This window comes from Eufriesea mexicana, unplaced genomic scaffold (assembly GCF_001483705.2).
Source record: "Eufriesea mexicana isolate 0111107269 unplaced genomic scaffold, ASM148370v2 scaffold3780, whole genome shotgun sequence".
In the NCBI taxonomy this organism is placed as follows: Eukaryota; Metazoa; Arthropoda; class Insecta; order Hymenoptera; family Apidae; genus Eufriesea; species Eufriesea mexicana.
In genome coordinates this window covers 1,511,575-1,526,533 of record NW_016911795.1, presented here as the reverse complement: position 1 = coordinate 1,526,533, position 14,959 = coordinate 1,511,575, and the positions used below count along the sequence as shown (strand labels likewise).

The window sequence follows — 14,959 nt, the reverse complement described above, 5'->3', positions numbered from 1 at the left end:
ATAAGTAATTTTAATTCGTATATTACAGGTTTTAAAAAATAGTTAACGATCGTTTCAATAAACATACGCATCAATTAACATGAAGATATACACAATCTTTGTTTAATCATAAAATGTATACATTCTTCTATTTATGATATAATTTGAAATATATATTCAAGATATATATTTGGTATTCAAAATAAATTTTATTAAATGTATTCTATAACATTTTAATGTTAATATTTAAATATATACACAAATGAGTTACTACAATTTTTGTATGTTTCTATGCATTAAATAAAATAATATACATATAATCAATTGATGATCATAAAACATGATTGAACAATAATTTATATTGTATAATTAATTCTGGCATATAAAGATAATTATAATACTAAAAATAAACAATCAAATTTTTAAGATACGTTTTAATATAAACATAAATAACATGTGACTGTACTATTCAAACACATTAGAAAGATATGGTAATAATAAATTTTTGTATTTTAATATATATATTAAAATTTACTTTTACTCCCTATTTTTATATATAAATTGAAACTGTGAATTTTACAAGGTTTCTGTAGTTTAAGTTACAGAGCTAAATTGAACACCAGTCATTCAATTTAAGTCACAGAAATTAATACCCATCATCAATAGATTAATATACATGCTGAGAATCTTAATTATCATTTTTTCTTTCATTATAAATTGCATTGAAAATTGTAAGAAAACATGCGTCTGTTCTTACATATTTTTCAGTCATGTATTAATATTAATTTATGTTTAAAGCTTTAATTAAATTTATACCTAAACTGTACACTATAATAACTGTACACTACTGTTGGCACTGAGATCAAGTAAACGCCATGCAGCTTTTGGATTAAGTTCTGTAGGATCACGGCATAATACCCAGACATAAGTCACACGCATTATTTTATCAGGGTTTCCTTCAATGATGTTATTTTTGGCATCTTTGACACACACAATTTGTTGACATTGAAAGCGAATCACTAAAACTGGTCCTTCTTCCATTACTTTGCCCATTACTAAATCTACATTATTAATATCTAAAAGTAAAACATTTTATTTTATGTGAAATAATTGCATAAAATGAAGTATTTGTACAAAAAATACTAAAAAATACTAAAAAATACCTAAAATTTTATTGTCTAATTGATATCCTAATTTTTCTATTTGTATTAGCGGCTGTGCTATTAATTTATATGGAGCTTCATGACACCAGTCTTTTAAAATCTCAAGATTTCCCCTCACCATAGCTTCCAGAATATTTGGAATAATATCAGTTTCACAATATTTTAAAAACTGTACTCTATCGAAATTAGGATCTAGTTTACAAATTTGTGTTAATGTTTCTGATAGGTCTGTCTTTTGAAACAACCCACCCATTATATCTGTAACTCTTTCAGTCAATAATCTGGAAGCACGAATTACCGGATTATCGGATTCTTCGTATTTGATTTTCCATTCCAATACTTTATTCACATATGGATTTTTATCCTTAAAAGAATATATGCTATCATCAATATTTGCGACTCTAAAGATATATGATACAATTTTATTATTTTAAATTATATACCTTGAAATTTTGCCATGATTGATAAAATTTAGAATCTTTATGAAGTTCAACTCCTGTGGCTTCTGCGTTTGGTTGAACAATTTTACCATCTACTGATTCTATCACGTCTTTTCTTTTTCTTAGTTTTTTTGGTGGGTCATACACTCTTCCTATAATTTTGATTTGAAACATATTACTGTAAATCTTTACATTCAATTATAAATATTAACTCACCATGCATTCCTTGATTATCTAATTCCTCACGTACAGCTTCTGCAGTTTGAGATATTGTTTGAAATGCACTTGTTTTACCCAAAGCCTGACTTTTTTCAGATAATGTTTCTGCTGCTCCTTTTGCAGACTTTGATATTCCTTCACCCAGTTGGCCAGCCTTTTTTCCTAGTTCCGTTTTACTGGCTTCTTCAAGAACTTCTTGTACCTATATAACAATATTCAATTAAAATTGTTAATATTTGTAAATTTTATTAATGTAAAAAATGTCTTTCTACTTGTTCACCTTTCCCTTTAAAGATCCTAACTTTTCCTTCAGAGCTTCAGATCCTTTGGTAGCTTCAGATTCAACTGCATGAAATTTTTGTCTAGCAGAACGCAAGGCTTCAGATTGTTCCAGTTTTTCTGCTTCTTCCCTGAACTTCTTTAAAGATTCTTTCATCTCTTTATTTTTTTGCATTTCTTGCTTGATATTTTCAAGAAATTTTGATAAAAAACTAGGTCTCCTTGCTGGATTCGAATAGAATCTGACCTAAGAAAACACATTACTATTAATCAAATCTACAGATTTCTTTAACAATATTTTAATATAAAACTTACTGATAAACCTTGTATATTTGTGACTTGCGGTAGTTGTGATTGTAATAAAACATTATAGATATAAATTGTTGAACCATCTCTATAAAGTTTCTTTTTAGATATAGCAAATCTTGTAATACCAATAAGGCTATCTCTACATATAGAAAAATTCTGGAACTGTACAAAAAAAATATACATTTCAATACATAAAAATTCAATTTTTTTACAAAGGAAATATTTCATACTAAAAATTAAAAATATTTTTATTCTTTTTCAAGAATATCATATTATAATTAATTATTTTTTACGTAGCTTACACTTTGATACATATATATTCATGAAAAATTAGTTATTTTTAATTAGATATAATATATAATTAATACTATATTATTAATTTGTTCAATGTGTCATTATTCATCTTTTTCCATTTCTACGAAATTCAATAAAGATTGAGTGTAGTGCATCAATTTCGAAAAAATAAAAATTTATGATGCAACTAGACAAGAAGCATGAAAGTTATTCACAAGAACATAACCTGGATGTAGTGGAAAAATGTGATCGGTTTATAAATAAAATATCTATGAATACATGTTAATATAAAACAGAAAGAACAGATATCTTTACTTTATGTTTTGGCATGAATAAAAGATAAAGGTTCTGTTAACAATTAAAGTTATTTACCATTTTACGAACGATTTATCTGCAACATCAAAAATCTTCATAAAATATGTTGCGGCTAATGGGAAGGACATCTATCGACAAAAATTAGTACAAATCATGACATAACACATTGATTTACGTGTTCCTTACTTTTATATTAAAATATCATACTATAAAATATATAACCATTACAAAATTTTTAAGAAATAAAAAATTATAATATGTTTATATACATGTTTCTTTATTCAGTTACTTTAACAATTGTATAATTAAAAAGTTTATATTTTATTCTTAGAATTTATGAATATAACTACTTAAAATAACAATATTAAAATAGAAAATTATTTGACATATAATAATAGTACATGCATTAGACTTTCAATCCAGGTATTCTATACAGGAACTCTCCATCATCATCATAATAACAATCCTTTATTTTATATGTCATACCTTTTCTATACACATTTTTAGGAATTTTTATACACTTCACATATTCAAAATTCATATCCACAAATGAGTTTCTTTCTTTTACATAGGTATCTAAACTTGTATGTTCAATGTTGTTTTTCATTGTTATTTTAAATTCAGTTGTATCTTCCTTAGCATTCAATGTACATTCATTAGATGAATTCTTTATAGTACTAAGGCTTTTTTCTTCAATACTAGTGTTCTCTGTACTATTGTTTAACATATTAGAACCTATATTCTCTATGTTTTTAGAATCTATATATTTTTTATAGGTATCAATCAATGTTAACCTTTCTTCATAAGATATTTCATCTGAACTATTCAATTTCATTTTTAAGAATTCTTCAAAAATTAATGCTTCCTGTTTTGTATTATTCTTTGTTAGCTTATGTATCAAATCATTAGTTACTGTCTGGCCTAATCTCACATTTTTTTTGTCTCTTGAATTATAGTTCTTGTCATCTTTATTTGTATTATTTTGTGAACAAATTAGCAATTTATTTTTTATTACTGGTTCATCATTAATATTATTTTTTATAATATTTGAAAAAAAAAAAGATTTGGGTTTTGGATACTCAATCTTTGGTGATATAAATTTCTCTATTAAAGGTTCTCTGTCAGTTAAAAGAATTTTTCTATTTTTAAATTTCATTAAATGTTGTTTTAAGATAGAATTCACTTTTAATTTTCCAGTCTTTAACTGTTTCCAATTTTTAATAACTTTATTGTCATACTGAAGAATTCTTTCTTTTGATTTTGGTACCCATTTTGCTTTTAACACTTTTCTTATGGTTTTAGGTAAAGCTGGAAAACTTTCACTGAGTTTTTCAAGTGTCCATTCTTCAGGATTATTTTCATGTAATTTCTTTATTTGATCTTTTTCAATATATGTAAGAAAACTTGGTTCTATTTCATTGAAAACTTTACTTTTAACAACACGGCGTTTTAACAGTTCTTTAGCTGCTAGTTCTTCTCTAAAAATCATAATATAATCATATTAAAAGCTTTTCTTAAAAAAATAAAAATTTAATACTTAAAATACAATTCTGTTTTCTATACCTATTATGATTTATATAAGAATCAGTAATTTTCATGAAATCAGATCCATATACTTCTATGTCATCTTCTGCTATTACTTTAGCATCACTTTTATACATTTTTGTTAATTTTATCTTTCCTTGTACACCAACAGATTCAGGTCTTGATTTAGTAACAAATGTTCTTAATAGTTTAAACGTTATCATCCTAATATTATTCATTTTAAAACTTATTTACTTCTTTTTATAATATTATTTGTATAATTGTTTATACTATGAACATAATTTTTTAAAATGATAATGGATATGTATTTTATAATTTACAACAATAAATTATTCATATCTAAGTATCAATCGAAAGAATACGCGAATTATAATAATTGCATCTTGTAGGTTAAGTTCACATTTTGTTACAAAACAAAGTTATGTTTTATCACTTTATTGTATTAAGTTTTTATTATAAACATCGGTATATCTGTAAATTAAAACCAAATTAATAAAAATTATAAATGTATGTAAATAATTGAATCATAGTTCTGTTTTACTTCGAACATTTAAGTGCCGTACACAAAGATTTCTTAAAGGCTCAGGTGCTTAAGTACAGTACGCCATATTTATTTTGTTTAATTAAATATATAGAAATCATAACAAAAAAGTTATATTCTTATGTTATTTACTTTTTATTCATATTTAATCTTTATGAAATAACTATTACTTTATATGATATATTGAAAATTAAATATATTTACTTTCATAATATAATTTTAATTCCACTAAAAGACTTGAGATAGCGTGGTAACTCTACGAAACATGCTGGTTTCCATTCTGTCTATCTCATGTAGTGTGGTAGAAATGAACTATCCGAAATGGAACAAAAGTGGTCATTGCATATGGTTGTTGATTTAAGAGTATCATTATCTTCACGCATCGTATTTAGAGTTGAAAATTATTTTCAACTACAAGGTGAAATAACATTTGTTATATTATCTTATATTTAAAAACTATAATATTTTTTTGTTTAATATTTAATTTTATGTATAAAAATTCTTTTTATGTTTGGTATGAAATTTATTCATTTCCGATTTTATATCTTCACACGTGTAGTAAATATGTTTCATAAATATTTTTATTAAGAGATTTTTACATTTACTAGAAAAATATTTGAGAATGTTTTATTTCGTAAGATAAAAATTTTATAAGTAAAGGAAATGAACGCTTCCACCTTTTTTTATATTTTTATTACTAATATTATTTACTGATATTTTTACCTTTTTATACGAATTTATAATTTTATCTATAATATTTGTTACAGAATGGATGTAAATCCTTCGTTTCAATGAAAAATAATAAATTCTTCTATTTGCCAATTGATAAAAAAGAAACTCAAGAAAATGTATCTATATAATTTGACTCTTCAACGTGCAACTGGTATCACTCATGCAGTGCATGGAAATTTTTCTGGGAGTAAAATGCAAGAAATTCTGGTTTCACGTGGCAAGTCTTTAGAGCTGTTAAGACCTGACCCAAATACTGGAAAAGTACATACTCTTCTGACTGTAGAAGTATTTGGAATCATAAGGTCTTTAATGGCCTTTAGATTGACTGGTGGTACAAAAGACTATATCGTTGTTGGATCAGACTCTGGTCGCATTGTAATTTTGGAATACATTCCTGCCAAAAATGTGTTCGAGAAAGTGCATCAAGAAACATTTGGGAAAAGTGGATGTAGACGCATTGTACCTGGACAATACTTAGCTATAGATCCTAAAGGAAGAGCTGTAATGATAGGTATTATAAACTTTATTAGTTGTACAAATTATATAAATAATAAGTTATTTTTTGAATTAAATGATTATTTTGGAGTGTCCGTGTTTCAACTGATTATAACAATGATTATAATTACTCTCAATGATGGTACATAGTTGTAAAAATATTTGTAACATTATATGTCAACTATTATTTAAAAAAGTACGCTTATATTTTAGGTGCAATTGAGAAACAAAAACTTGTTTATATTCTGAATAGAGATCCAGAAGCTCGTCTTACAATTTCTTCACCTTTGGAAGCACATAAGAGCAATACATTAGTTTATCATACTGTGGGAGTAGATGTGGGTTTTGAAAATCCTATGTTTGCCTGTTTAGAAATTGATTATGAGGTAATATTCCGATACTTTAAAAAGATAAAGTATAGTTCGCACAAGAAATATAATGCGCTCGTAATATCAATTATGCCTAAAAGTACAAGAGTTTCAATTTCTGACGTAGTAAGATAAAACATTTAGAGAAAGACGAGTTAAGTAGTGCTGCTCTAAGTTTTAGCGACTTCAATAGTGTCATTAACATGTTAAGCCCGGCGTCGGTCCCTAGGGATGACAGTGAACTTCCCGTTTGGCCGACGTCGATTCCTAGTGAAAGACAGTGAACTTTTCGTTCGGGCGGTGTCGGTTCCTGGGAACCGACAGTATTAAAGTTAAAATATAAATGTAGTAATTTTAATGATATTTATTGAAACACTCTAAACAAAAATATGGTTTGGTTTTGTATGTATTACAAAACGTGACGACTTTTTTAGTTAAATTTCTGGCTGTCTTGCGTCCGAGTAGCGTTGAATTTTTGTAGTAATATCCGGAATATCTTCGGATTTTGTGACCCTCTCCTTCTTTTTTTTTGTAATTGGTTTATTTTTTCAATATACATAAGAATTTCCTTATTTGTTTGTTGTGTAAGTTTATCCACCAATTATCTTCGAAATGATGTGACTGATATTTTTTTTCCGAACATGAACAGAGCGTTTATAATAGCAGTATTTAAAAAAAGCCCGAAAACTAACTTTTTATACCATTTTATAGAAACAAAGTGGTTCAGCTGTCTCAAATATCGTCCAAGTGCTCGCTGCCGGCTGAACGGAAAGAACAGCAATATCGGCGCCGAGCTCAATGTGTTAATTGAAACTGCCGCTTAATACAATAATTTACAAATGCACTATATTTCTTGCATTGATTATACTTTGTAATACTAACAGTTTGATTTATATTTTTTTTAGGAAGCAGATAGTGATCCAACAGGAGACGCAGCAGTGAAGACGCAACAAACATTAACTTTATATGAACTTGATCTTGGTTTAAATCATGTTGTGCGTAAATATAGTGAACCTTTAGAAGAACATGCGAACTTTCTTGTATCTGTTCCTGGAGGAAATGATGGACCAAGTGGTGTTCTTATTTGTTCCGAAAATTATTTAACATACAAAAATTTAGGGGATCAGCACGATATTCGTTGTCCAATTCCAAGGAGACGTAATGATTTAGATGATCCTGAAAGAGGCATGATATTTGTTTGTTCTGCTACTCACAAGACCAAGAGTATGTTTTTCTTTTTGGCTCAAACAGAACAAGGAGATATCTTTAAAATTACACTTGAGACAGATGAAGATATGGTGACTGAGATTAAATTAAAGTACTTTGACACTGTACCTGTAGCAGCAAGCATGTGTGTTTTGAAAACTGGTTTTTTATTTGTAGCTTCAGAATTTGGTAACCAGTACGTGTATTATTTGAACAGTCATATTTATAAATTGAAATTTTTTTTAAACCGTTTGTTTTTTCTAGTTATCTCTACCAAATTGCACATTTAGGAGATGATGACGATGAGCCGGAATTTAGTTCTGCTATGCCTCTGGAAGAAGGTGATACATTCTTTTTTGCACCAAGACCACTTAGAAATTTAGTACTGGTTGATGAAATGGATAGTTTATCACCAATAATGGCATGTCAGGTAATATCTTATGAATAATATTAATGAGATATTAAATAATTAATCTTACATTGAAAGAGAAATATTAAAGCACCTTTGTAGTAGAAAATTAACTCTTTGTGTTTCTTTTTCTGTGGAGAGGTGCAAAAATAATATATTCTTAGTCGCCTTCAATTTGTCTTTGCAAACTGAAGTTGAACCTAAGAATGACATGTTCAAATTGCGAGTAGTTCCTAGGTAAGTGACCGCGGAAGCGATTTATTCGCAGTTAGCTGGTGTAGATAAAATTATTGTATTAGTAACTGTACACTAATCTACATGAACGGTGATAAAGTTGACTACTGGAAACTTCATCAAACATCAGGGAAAAATATGCATACTTATCTAGAAACTATTCTATATGTCTTCAATAATCTATACTTATGGTTACAAGGTTATTTATCGTTTTATGTAGGTAGCTGATTTAGCAAATGAAGATACTCCACAATTATATATAACTTGTGGTAGAGGACCACGATCTACATTGCGGGTGTTACGGCATGGTTTAGAAGTATCTGAAATGGCTGTCAGTGAACTGCCTGGTAATCCAAATGCTGTGTGGACTGTTAAAAGAAGAGTTGATGGTTAGTTTAAAAAGATCTTTAGCAGTAGTTGTATGCATGACTTTTTTGACTATTTCCTTAAATAGGATAAGTTCAGCTTCATTTTGTTTTTTGCATTGTCAATACACACCTTTTTGCCAATTGTGATTATAGTATTTATAAATTGATTAGATTGTTGTATAACATTGTGTAAAATAATTCTTTGTAATAATTATAGTAATAATCTTTGCAATAATTACAGTAAGTTATCTAAATTGAAATCAAATATTTTTAAATATATGGATAATAGAAATTTTCTAATTATCTTTTAGTTAGAAGTTTGTTTAAGTATTATTCAATTACAAAAAGTAAATGATGTTAAAAAATTGTGGAGATATTTGGAATAAGAATTCCTTCATAAATAGTTTCATTATATTTCTATATAACAATTTTATTTTTGATTATCAGAGAAAAGGTTAATAGTAAAAATAATTATTTATATGAACCTGATTAAATTGTGTCCATTGCCATGAACAGAAAATTGTTTTATTGTTTATTCTATTTTACCTCGACAATTTTTCAATACAAAAACAAAATGTAAAAGAGAACATAAAAGTTGATTTTGTAAATGATACTAATGAATCTGGTGGCTTGATACACTCTTATCAAACACCAGTTCTCTCTTTCAGACTACCAGCATGCTATTGGTTGAACTACAGAACACAGAAAGTGACAGAAAGGTAAGGACTATCAAAATTGCCGGAGATTAACGAAATTGAATTTACATCCAAAAAACCGGCTACTCTTTGCGTGTAGGATGAAAAAACAGCGTGTTCGACCACCTACGAAGAGACAATCTATTTATTTTATCAAATTTCGTTTTTATGCTTTTACTTTTCTTAGATATTCAGAATGAGCTTTGAAATTTTGATTACAGAGGAGTATGATGCTTACATCATAGTGTCCTTCGTCAATGCTACTCTTGTACTTAGTATCGGAGAAACTGTAGAAGAAGTGACAGATTCTGGATTTCTCGGTACAACGCCAACACTGAGTTGTTCTGCTCTGGGAGAAGATGCCCTGGTGCAGGTTCGTTCTTTCATTATACAATTTTTGTTCAATGCACTACGGTATCTCCGACTCCTGGTCTACCACGAATCGGTCGCAATAAATAGTGCTAAATTATTCAGAGTTCTCGCATCGTTGAGTGTTTAAGTAATTGTTTTGAACATTTCTGGTAATCTGAGCTCAACATTGTTTCTACTCTTAAGCTATTTGTTTTTCTTATTTACCATTACTAATTTATTATTTAATTTCATTGTATTTATTTAGGTATATCCCGATGGGATACGTCATATTCGAGCAGACAAACGTGTAAATGAATGGAAAGCTCCCGGTAAAAAAACAATAGTAAAGTGTGCAGTGAATCAACGTCAGGTTGTAATTGCACTTACTGGGGGAGAATTAGTATACTTCGAAATGGATCCCGTATGTGTAGCAGCTTTTCATTTACTTACTAAAATTATATTATTATTTTTTAATCGCATCGTTTGTTCTCTCTACGATGATAATTATTCTCAGAGACGTAAAAGATGCGAAAAATATATCACTTTTTTCATCTTAAATAGTGAAATATTAATTATTTCAATTAGATGAAAAGTGGACAATTTCGAAATTTCGTTTAAGTTTAATACTATTTTGTATTTCCTAGACGGGGCAATTGAATGAATATACAGAACGAAAGAAGATGCCATCAGAAGTAATGTGTATGGCTCTTGGTAACGTAGCTATTGGTGAACAAAGATCATGGTTCTTAGCTGTCGGTCTCCAAGACAATACTGTGAGGATTATTTCCCTGGATCCTTCGGATTGTTTAGCACCTAGAAGTATGCAAGCTCTACCAGCGGCCGCGGAAAGTTTATGTATTGTTGAAATGGGTGCTAAAGATGCAAATAATTCTGAAGAGCTATCACCTCAGCAATCCAGTCTCTATCTAAATATAGGTAAACAAAATAAAAAATATATACTATAATTGTAAATTATTTATTTTTACATTCTTATTTCTAATATATTTGCTTACAGGTTTACAAAACGGCGTCTTGTTAAGAACAGTATTAGATCCAATTTCCGGTGACCTTGCGGATACGCGTACGCGATACTTGGGTTCCCGAGCTGTTAAGCTATTTAGAATCAAAATGCAGGGAAATCAAGCTGTACTTGCAATGAGTAGCAGATCGTGGCTGAGTTATTATTATCAAAATCGTTTTCATTTAACACCACTATCTTATGAAAGTTTAGAATTTGCATCAGGCTTTAGTTCTGAACAATGTCCTGAGGGAATTGTTGCTATTTCGACAAATACGCTTAGAATTTTAGCCCTCGAAAAGTTAGGCGCGGTATTTAATCAAATTAGTTTCCCTTTGGAATATACTCCGAGAAAATTTGCAATTCACTCGGATTCTGCACATCTGATAATTATTGAAACAGAACATAATGCGTATACGGAAGAAACAAAACAGCAAAGAAGATTACAAATGGCAGAAGAAATGCAAGAAGCAGCAGGGGCAGAAGAGGCCGTAGTAGCTAGAGAATTGGCGGAAGCTTTCTTATCCGAGGAACCCAATGAGTCTGTGTTTGGAGCACCAAGAGCTGGACCAGGTTTATGGGCATCGTTAATAAGAATAATAGCTCCCACAACGGGACAGACATTTGAAGTTCATCGTCTCGAGCAAAATTTGGCTGCTTTATGGTATGGATATAGAAAGTATTTGAAATTAACATTCGAAAATACAGATAATTATTTCCTCCTTTTCCTTTTCTTTTTTAATTTCATGTTATAGTTTAAGCCTTGTGAAATTCGCTAATCAGGGTGATCAGCTATTTCTCATAGTTGGTATTGCGAAAGAGTTTCAGTTGAATCCAAGAGTTAGTAGTGGTGGCTTCTTGTATACATATAAGTAAGTATTTATTCTCATATGCATCCATGCATCTGTGTATACGCATATTAAACAATATTTATGATGAAAAATACACACAATTACTGTAATGTAATTTGATGAAATTCCTGCAGTTCTGAAATTTAAGTTTAACATGAAACATACAATTTAAAAAGGAATGAATAAGAAAGAAGATTTGTTTTTGCAGAGTAAACAGTGAATGCACTAATCTTGAATTAGTGCATAAAACTACTTTAGATGAAGTACCTTTGGCTATATGTCCATACCAAGGTAGGGTATTAGTTGGCGTTGGTAGAATGTTGCGTCTGTACGATATGGGCAAGAAAAAGTTGTTGAGAAAATGTGAAAACAAACATATTCCCAATGCTGTTGTCTCCATCAATGCAATTGGACAAAGAATTTACGTGAGTGACGTTCAAGAATCCGTTTACGCTGTTAGATACAAACGCCAAGAAAATCAGTTGATAGTCTTTGCTGATGATACACATCCGCGGTGGATAACGACAACTTGCGTATTAGATTATGATACAGTTGCTACCGCTGATAAATTTGGAAACATTGCTGTTGTAAGTAGTTCAGAAATATGTACTTCAAATAATTAATTACATATCAATAAAACTACCATAATAAGTACGTAAATTTTTTATACTTTTTAATAGATACGCTTAGCAAGTGGAATTAACGACGATGTAGATGAAGACCCAACTGGCAACAAAGCTTTGTGGGATAGAGGTTTATTAAATGGTGCCAGCCAAAAGGCAGATACAGTTGCTTGCTTTCATGTTGGTGAGACAGTCATGTCTTTACAAAAAGCAACCCTTATTCCCGGCGGTTCGGAAAGTTTAGTGTATACAACATTAAGTGGAACAGTTGGTGTTCTTGTTCCCTTTACCAGCCATGAAGACCATGACTTTTTTCAACATTTAGAAATGCATATGCGTTCAGAACATCCACCACTTTGTGGAAGAGATCACTTATCATTCAGATCTTATTATTATCCCGTAAAAAATGTTATAGACGGAGATCTTTGTGAACAATTCAATTCTATTGAACCGGTAAAACAGAAGAGTATATCTGGAGATCTTGAACGAACATCTTCCGAAGTATCGAAGAAGCTCGAGGATATTCGCACACGATACGCTTTCTAAGGTTTTTCGAATTTAATTTATTATCGAATTATTAAGTGTTACATTTAACGAATTTGCATTCCGTTTTTATGACTTCAACATATTTTTCATATTAATGAATAAATAGGCACTGATTAAATCATTTGTAAAAAATACTACATAAATATTGTTTTTAATAGACTAAAAAAAGAAAAAAAAATGTATAAAAATTGTCACATGTACCGTGTATTAAGTATAAATTATGCTTCATGTGATGTCGAATGTGATGGTAGATCGTTTACAAAACTCTATTTAAATTAAAAGAAAACAAAGTTTATTTCTGGTAAACAAATAAATTCTTAATTCATTTTTGATGTGTTAATTTTTACTTTGTACGCTTAATATTTAATCATATTAAAAACAAAACCGAATAACTGTAATTTTTAAACAGGATAAAATATGTTCTACTGATTTTACAATTCAATGTGTATTCCGAATATGTGTGGTATAAACTCTAACGTAACATAAAGTGAGGACTGCAATGTTGAAAACGTTTTTGACAATGGTATTTTATGTTTTAAAAACATTGTCCTTAAGAATTTTTCACAGTCTTGGAATAAAACATCACTTTTTAATTTTTTAGTTTATCCTTGTTACAATTTGACGAGGAAAAAAGCTAAAACTGAACCCCGATGTATAGCGAAGGAAAAAATAGAAAATGCCTTGTTGACCTATTTCACCATTCTAAATACAACATGCGCATAACAGTGAACAATATACTGCTAAACAGTTCAATTAAAAATGAATAATTAATTTTTACAGGCGAATAACTCGAAAAGTGTCTAAACAAGTATTAATATAAATAAAAATATTATAATTCGTGTTTTTACTAAATGTCATTATTTTATTTAGCAACGAAGCATCCATTTTTTTATCGTTTTAAAAAATGTATTTATTATACAATACACATAATTAAAAAGTAAATAAAAAAAAGTGAATAAATTTTCAAAAATATGGAATAAAGAGTTTGATTATTAAATACGTACATAAGTTTTTAATACATTATCGTTATCTTTATTTTTGTAACAATTTCGCATGCTCATTTATTTCCTGTACCATTGTATCTTTTGTCTGTTTGCATTTCTTTCAATGTACAATTCGTTGACAACGTTCATCGTGTGGTTCGTATTTTTCTCGGTGAGCTTCGTAACATAAAGTTAATCCGTGTATTGAAGCATATCGAGGGTATAATGTAACGTGATTACCCTCGTTTAACCTTCAAAGTGACAAGTAGGCTATGGAATATGAAGTTTCAATGTGAAGTTAAAAAAAAAGAGAAGAAAAACAAATGTAAAATAAAAAATTACAATATTTTAGTGAACAGTAAATAAACAAAACTGAAAATATTTCTATTATTTATTTATTAATTTCCATTTTAAATCTCTTAAAAAATTTTTCAAATTCATTAGATCTATAATTGATGTAATGCTCATAACAATAGTTTCTCAATATTTTCCCTATGTAGAAAAGTTTTTAAAAACATATTAAGATTATCGGTAGTCAATGATTTTTACAATATACCAAGGCATTGGAATTTGTAGTTACGTCACTACAGTACATAATATGCTTTAGGGCGTTGAAATGGAGAGAAAAGGACCGAACGGCGATCGATGCATTGAAGCGCCAGGCCCTGAGCTCAGCCCCGTTTCATTTCATCACCCTTACCCCTGTATGCCCTGCAGCGAAGCTCTCCTCCGGGCTTTTCTCTTTACTGTGCAGTTGCGCATCAACCTTTCCACGGTGTGGATGTACATTCAGTTACTGGATTTTCTGTCTTGTATAAATGTTGCATCCCTCGGGCTTATTTTTTGTGATATAAAATAATTCGTTACTGAGGGTACATTTTAAATTCGTATCACCAATACTTTTTTGTGAAATTTTCGATAGTGTAAATTATTCGGAATGTCAATTAAAAGTGTCATTCATTATAATTATATTGACTGTCATTTTCATCGAGGGTT

At 29.3% G+C, this 14,959-nt stretch overlaps 3 protein-coding genes across 5 annotated transcripts; 1 reads left to right on the top strand and 2 right to left on the bottom strand.

Moving 5' to 3' along the window:
* Nucleotides 1-727: 727 nt before the first annotated feature.
* On the bottom strand, nt 728-3,090 carry LOC108551224 (mitochondrial import inner membrane translocase subunit TIM44). The gene is made up of 7 exons (XM_017905309.1): nt 3,056-3,090; nt 2,396-2,551; nt 2,082-2,327; nt 1,799-2,003; nt 1,586-1,734; nt 1,143-1,506; nt 728-1,055 (listed from the first exon to the last, which is right to left on the bottom strand). Exons 1-7 carry the CDS (start codon nt 3,056-3,058, stop codon nt 808-810), a joined length of 1,371 nt encoding a protein of 456 aa, XP_017760798.1. The 5' UTR covers nt 3,059-3,090; the 3' UTR covers nt 728-807.
* A 314-nt stretch (nt 3,091-3,404) lies between these two features.
* LOC108551274 (uncharacterized) lies at nt 3,405-4,766 on the bottom strand. The gene is made up of 2 exons (XM_017905372.1): nt 4,562-4,766; nt 3,405-4,476 (listed from the first exon to the last, which is right to left on the bottom strand). Exons 1-2 carry the CDS (start codon nt 4,759-4,761, stop codon nt 3,405-3,407), a joined length of 1,272 nt encoding a protein of 423 aa, XP_017760861.1. The 5' UTR covers nt 4,762-4,766.
* A 691-nt stretch (nt 4,767-5,457) lies between these two features.
* On the top strand, nt 5,458-13,757 carry Sf3b3 (splicing factor 3B subunit 3). 3 transcript variants are annotated; one of them, XR_001890459.1, is made up of 15 exons: nt 5,458-5,502; nt 5,852-6,327; nt 6,525-6,697; nt 7,585-8,081; nt 8,150-8,315; nt 8,749-8,917; nt 9,813-9,964; nt 10,208-10,363; nt 10,587-10,878; nt 10,958-11,624; nt 11,716-11,832; nt 12,020-12,398; nt 12,492-12,981; nt 13,390-13,503; nt 13,582-13,757. XR_001890459.1 is itself a non-coding variant. In XM_017905220.1 (14 exons), exons 2-13 carry the CDS (start codon nt 5,931-5,933, stop codon nt 12,978-12,980), a joined length of 3,654 nt encoding a protein of 1,217 aa, XP_017760709.1. In that variant the 5' UTR covers nt 5,458-5,502; nt 5,852-5,930; the 3' UTR covers nt 12,981; nt 13,390-13,757. The 3 variants fall into 3 exon arrangements, 2 of the variants coding, with proteins under 2 accessions (XP_017760709.1, XP_017760710.1); XM_017905220.1 differs by having other exon boundaries at nt 13,390-13,757; XM_017905221.1 differs by lacking the exons at nt 13,390-13,503; nt 13,582-13,757 and having other exon boundaries at nt 12,492-13,082.
* Nucleotides 13,758-14,959: the final 1,202 nt, after the last annotated feature.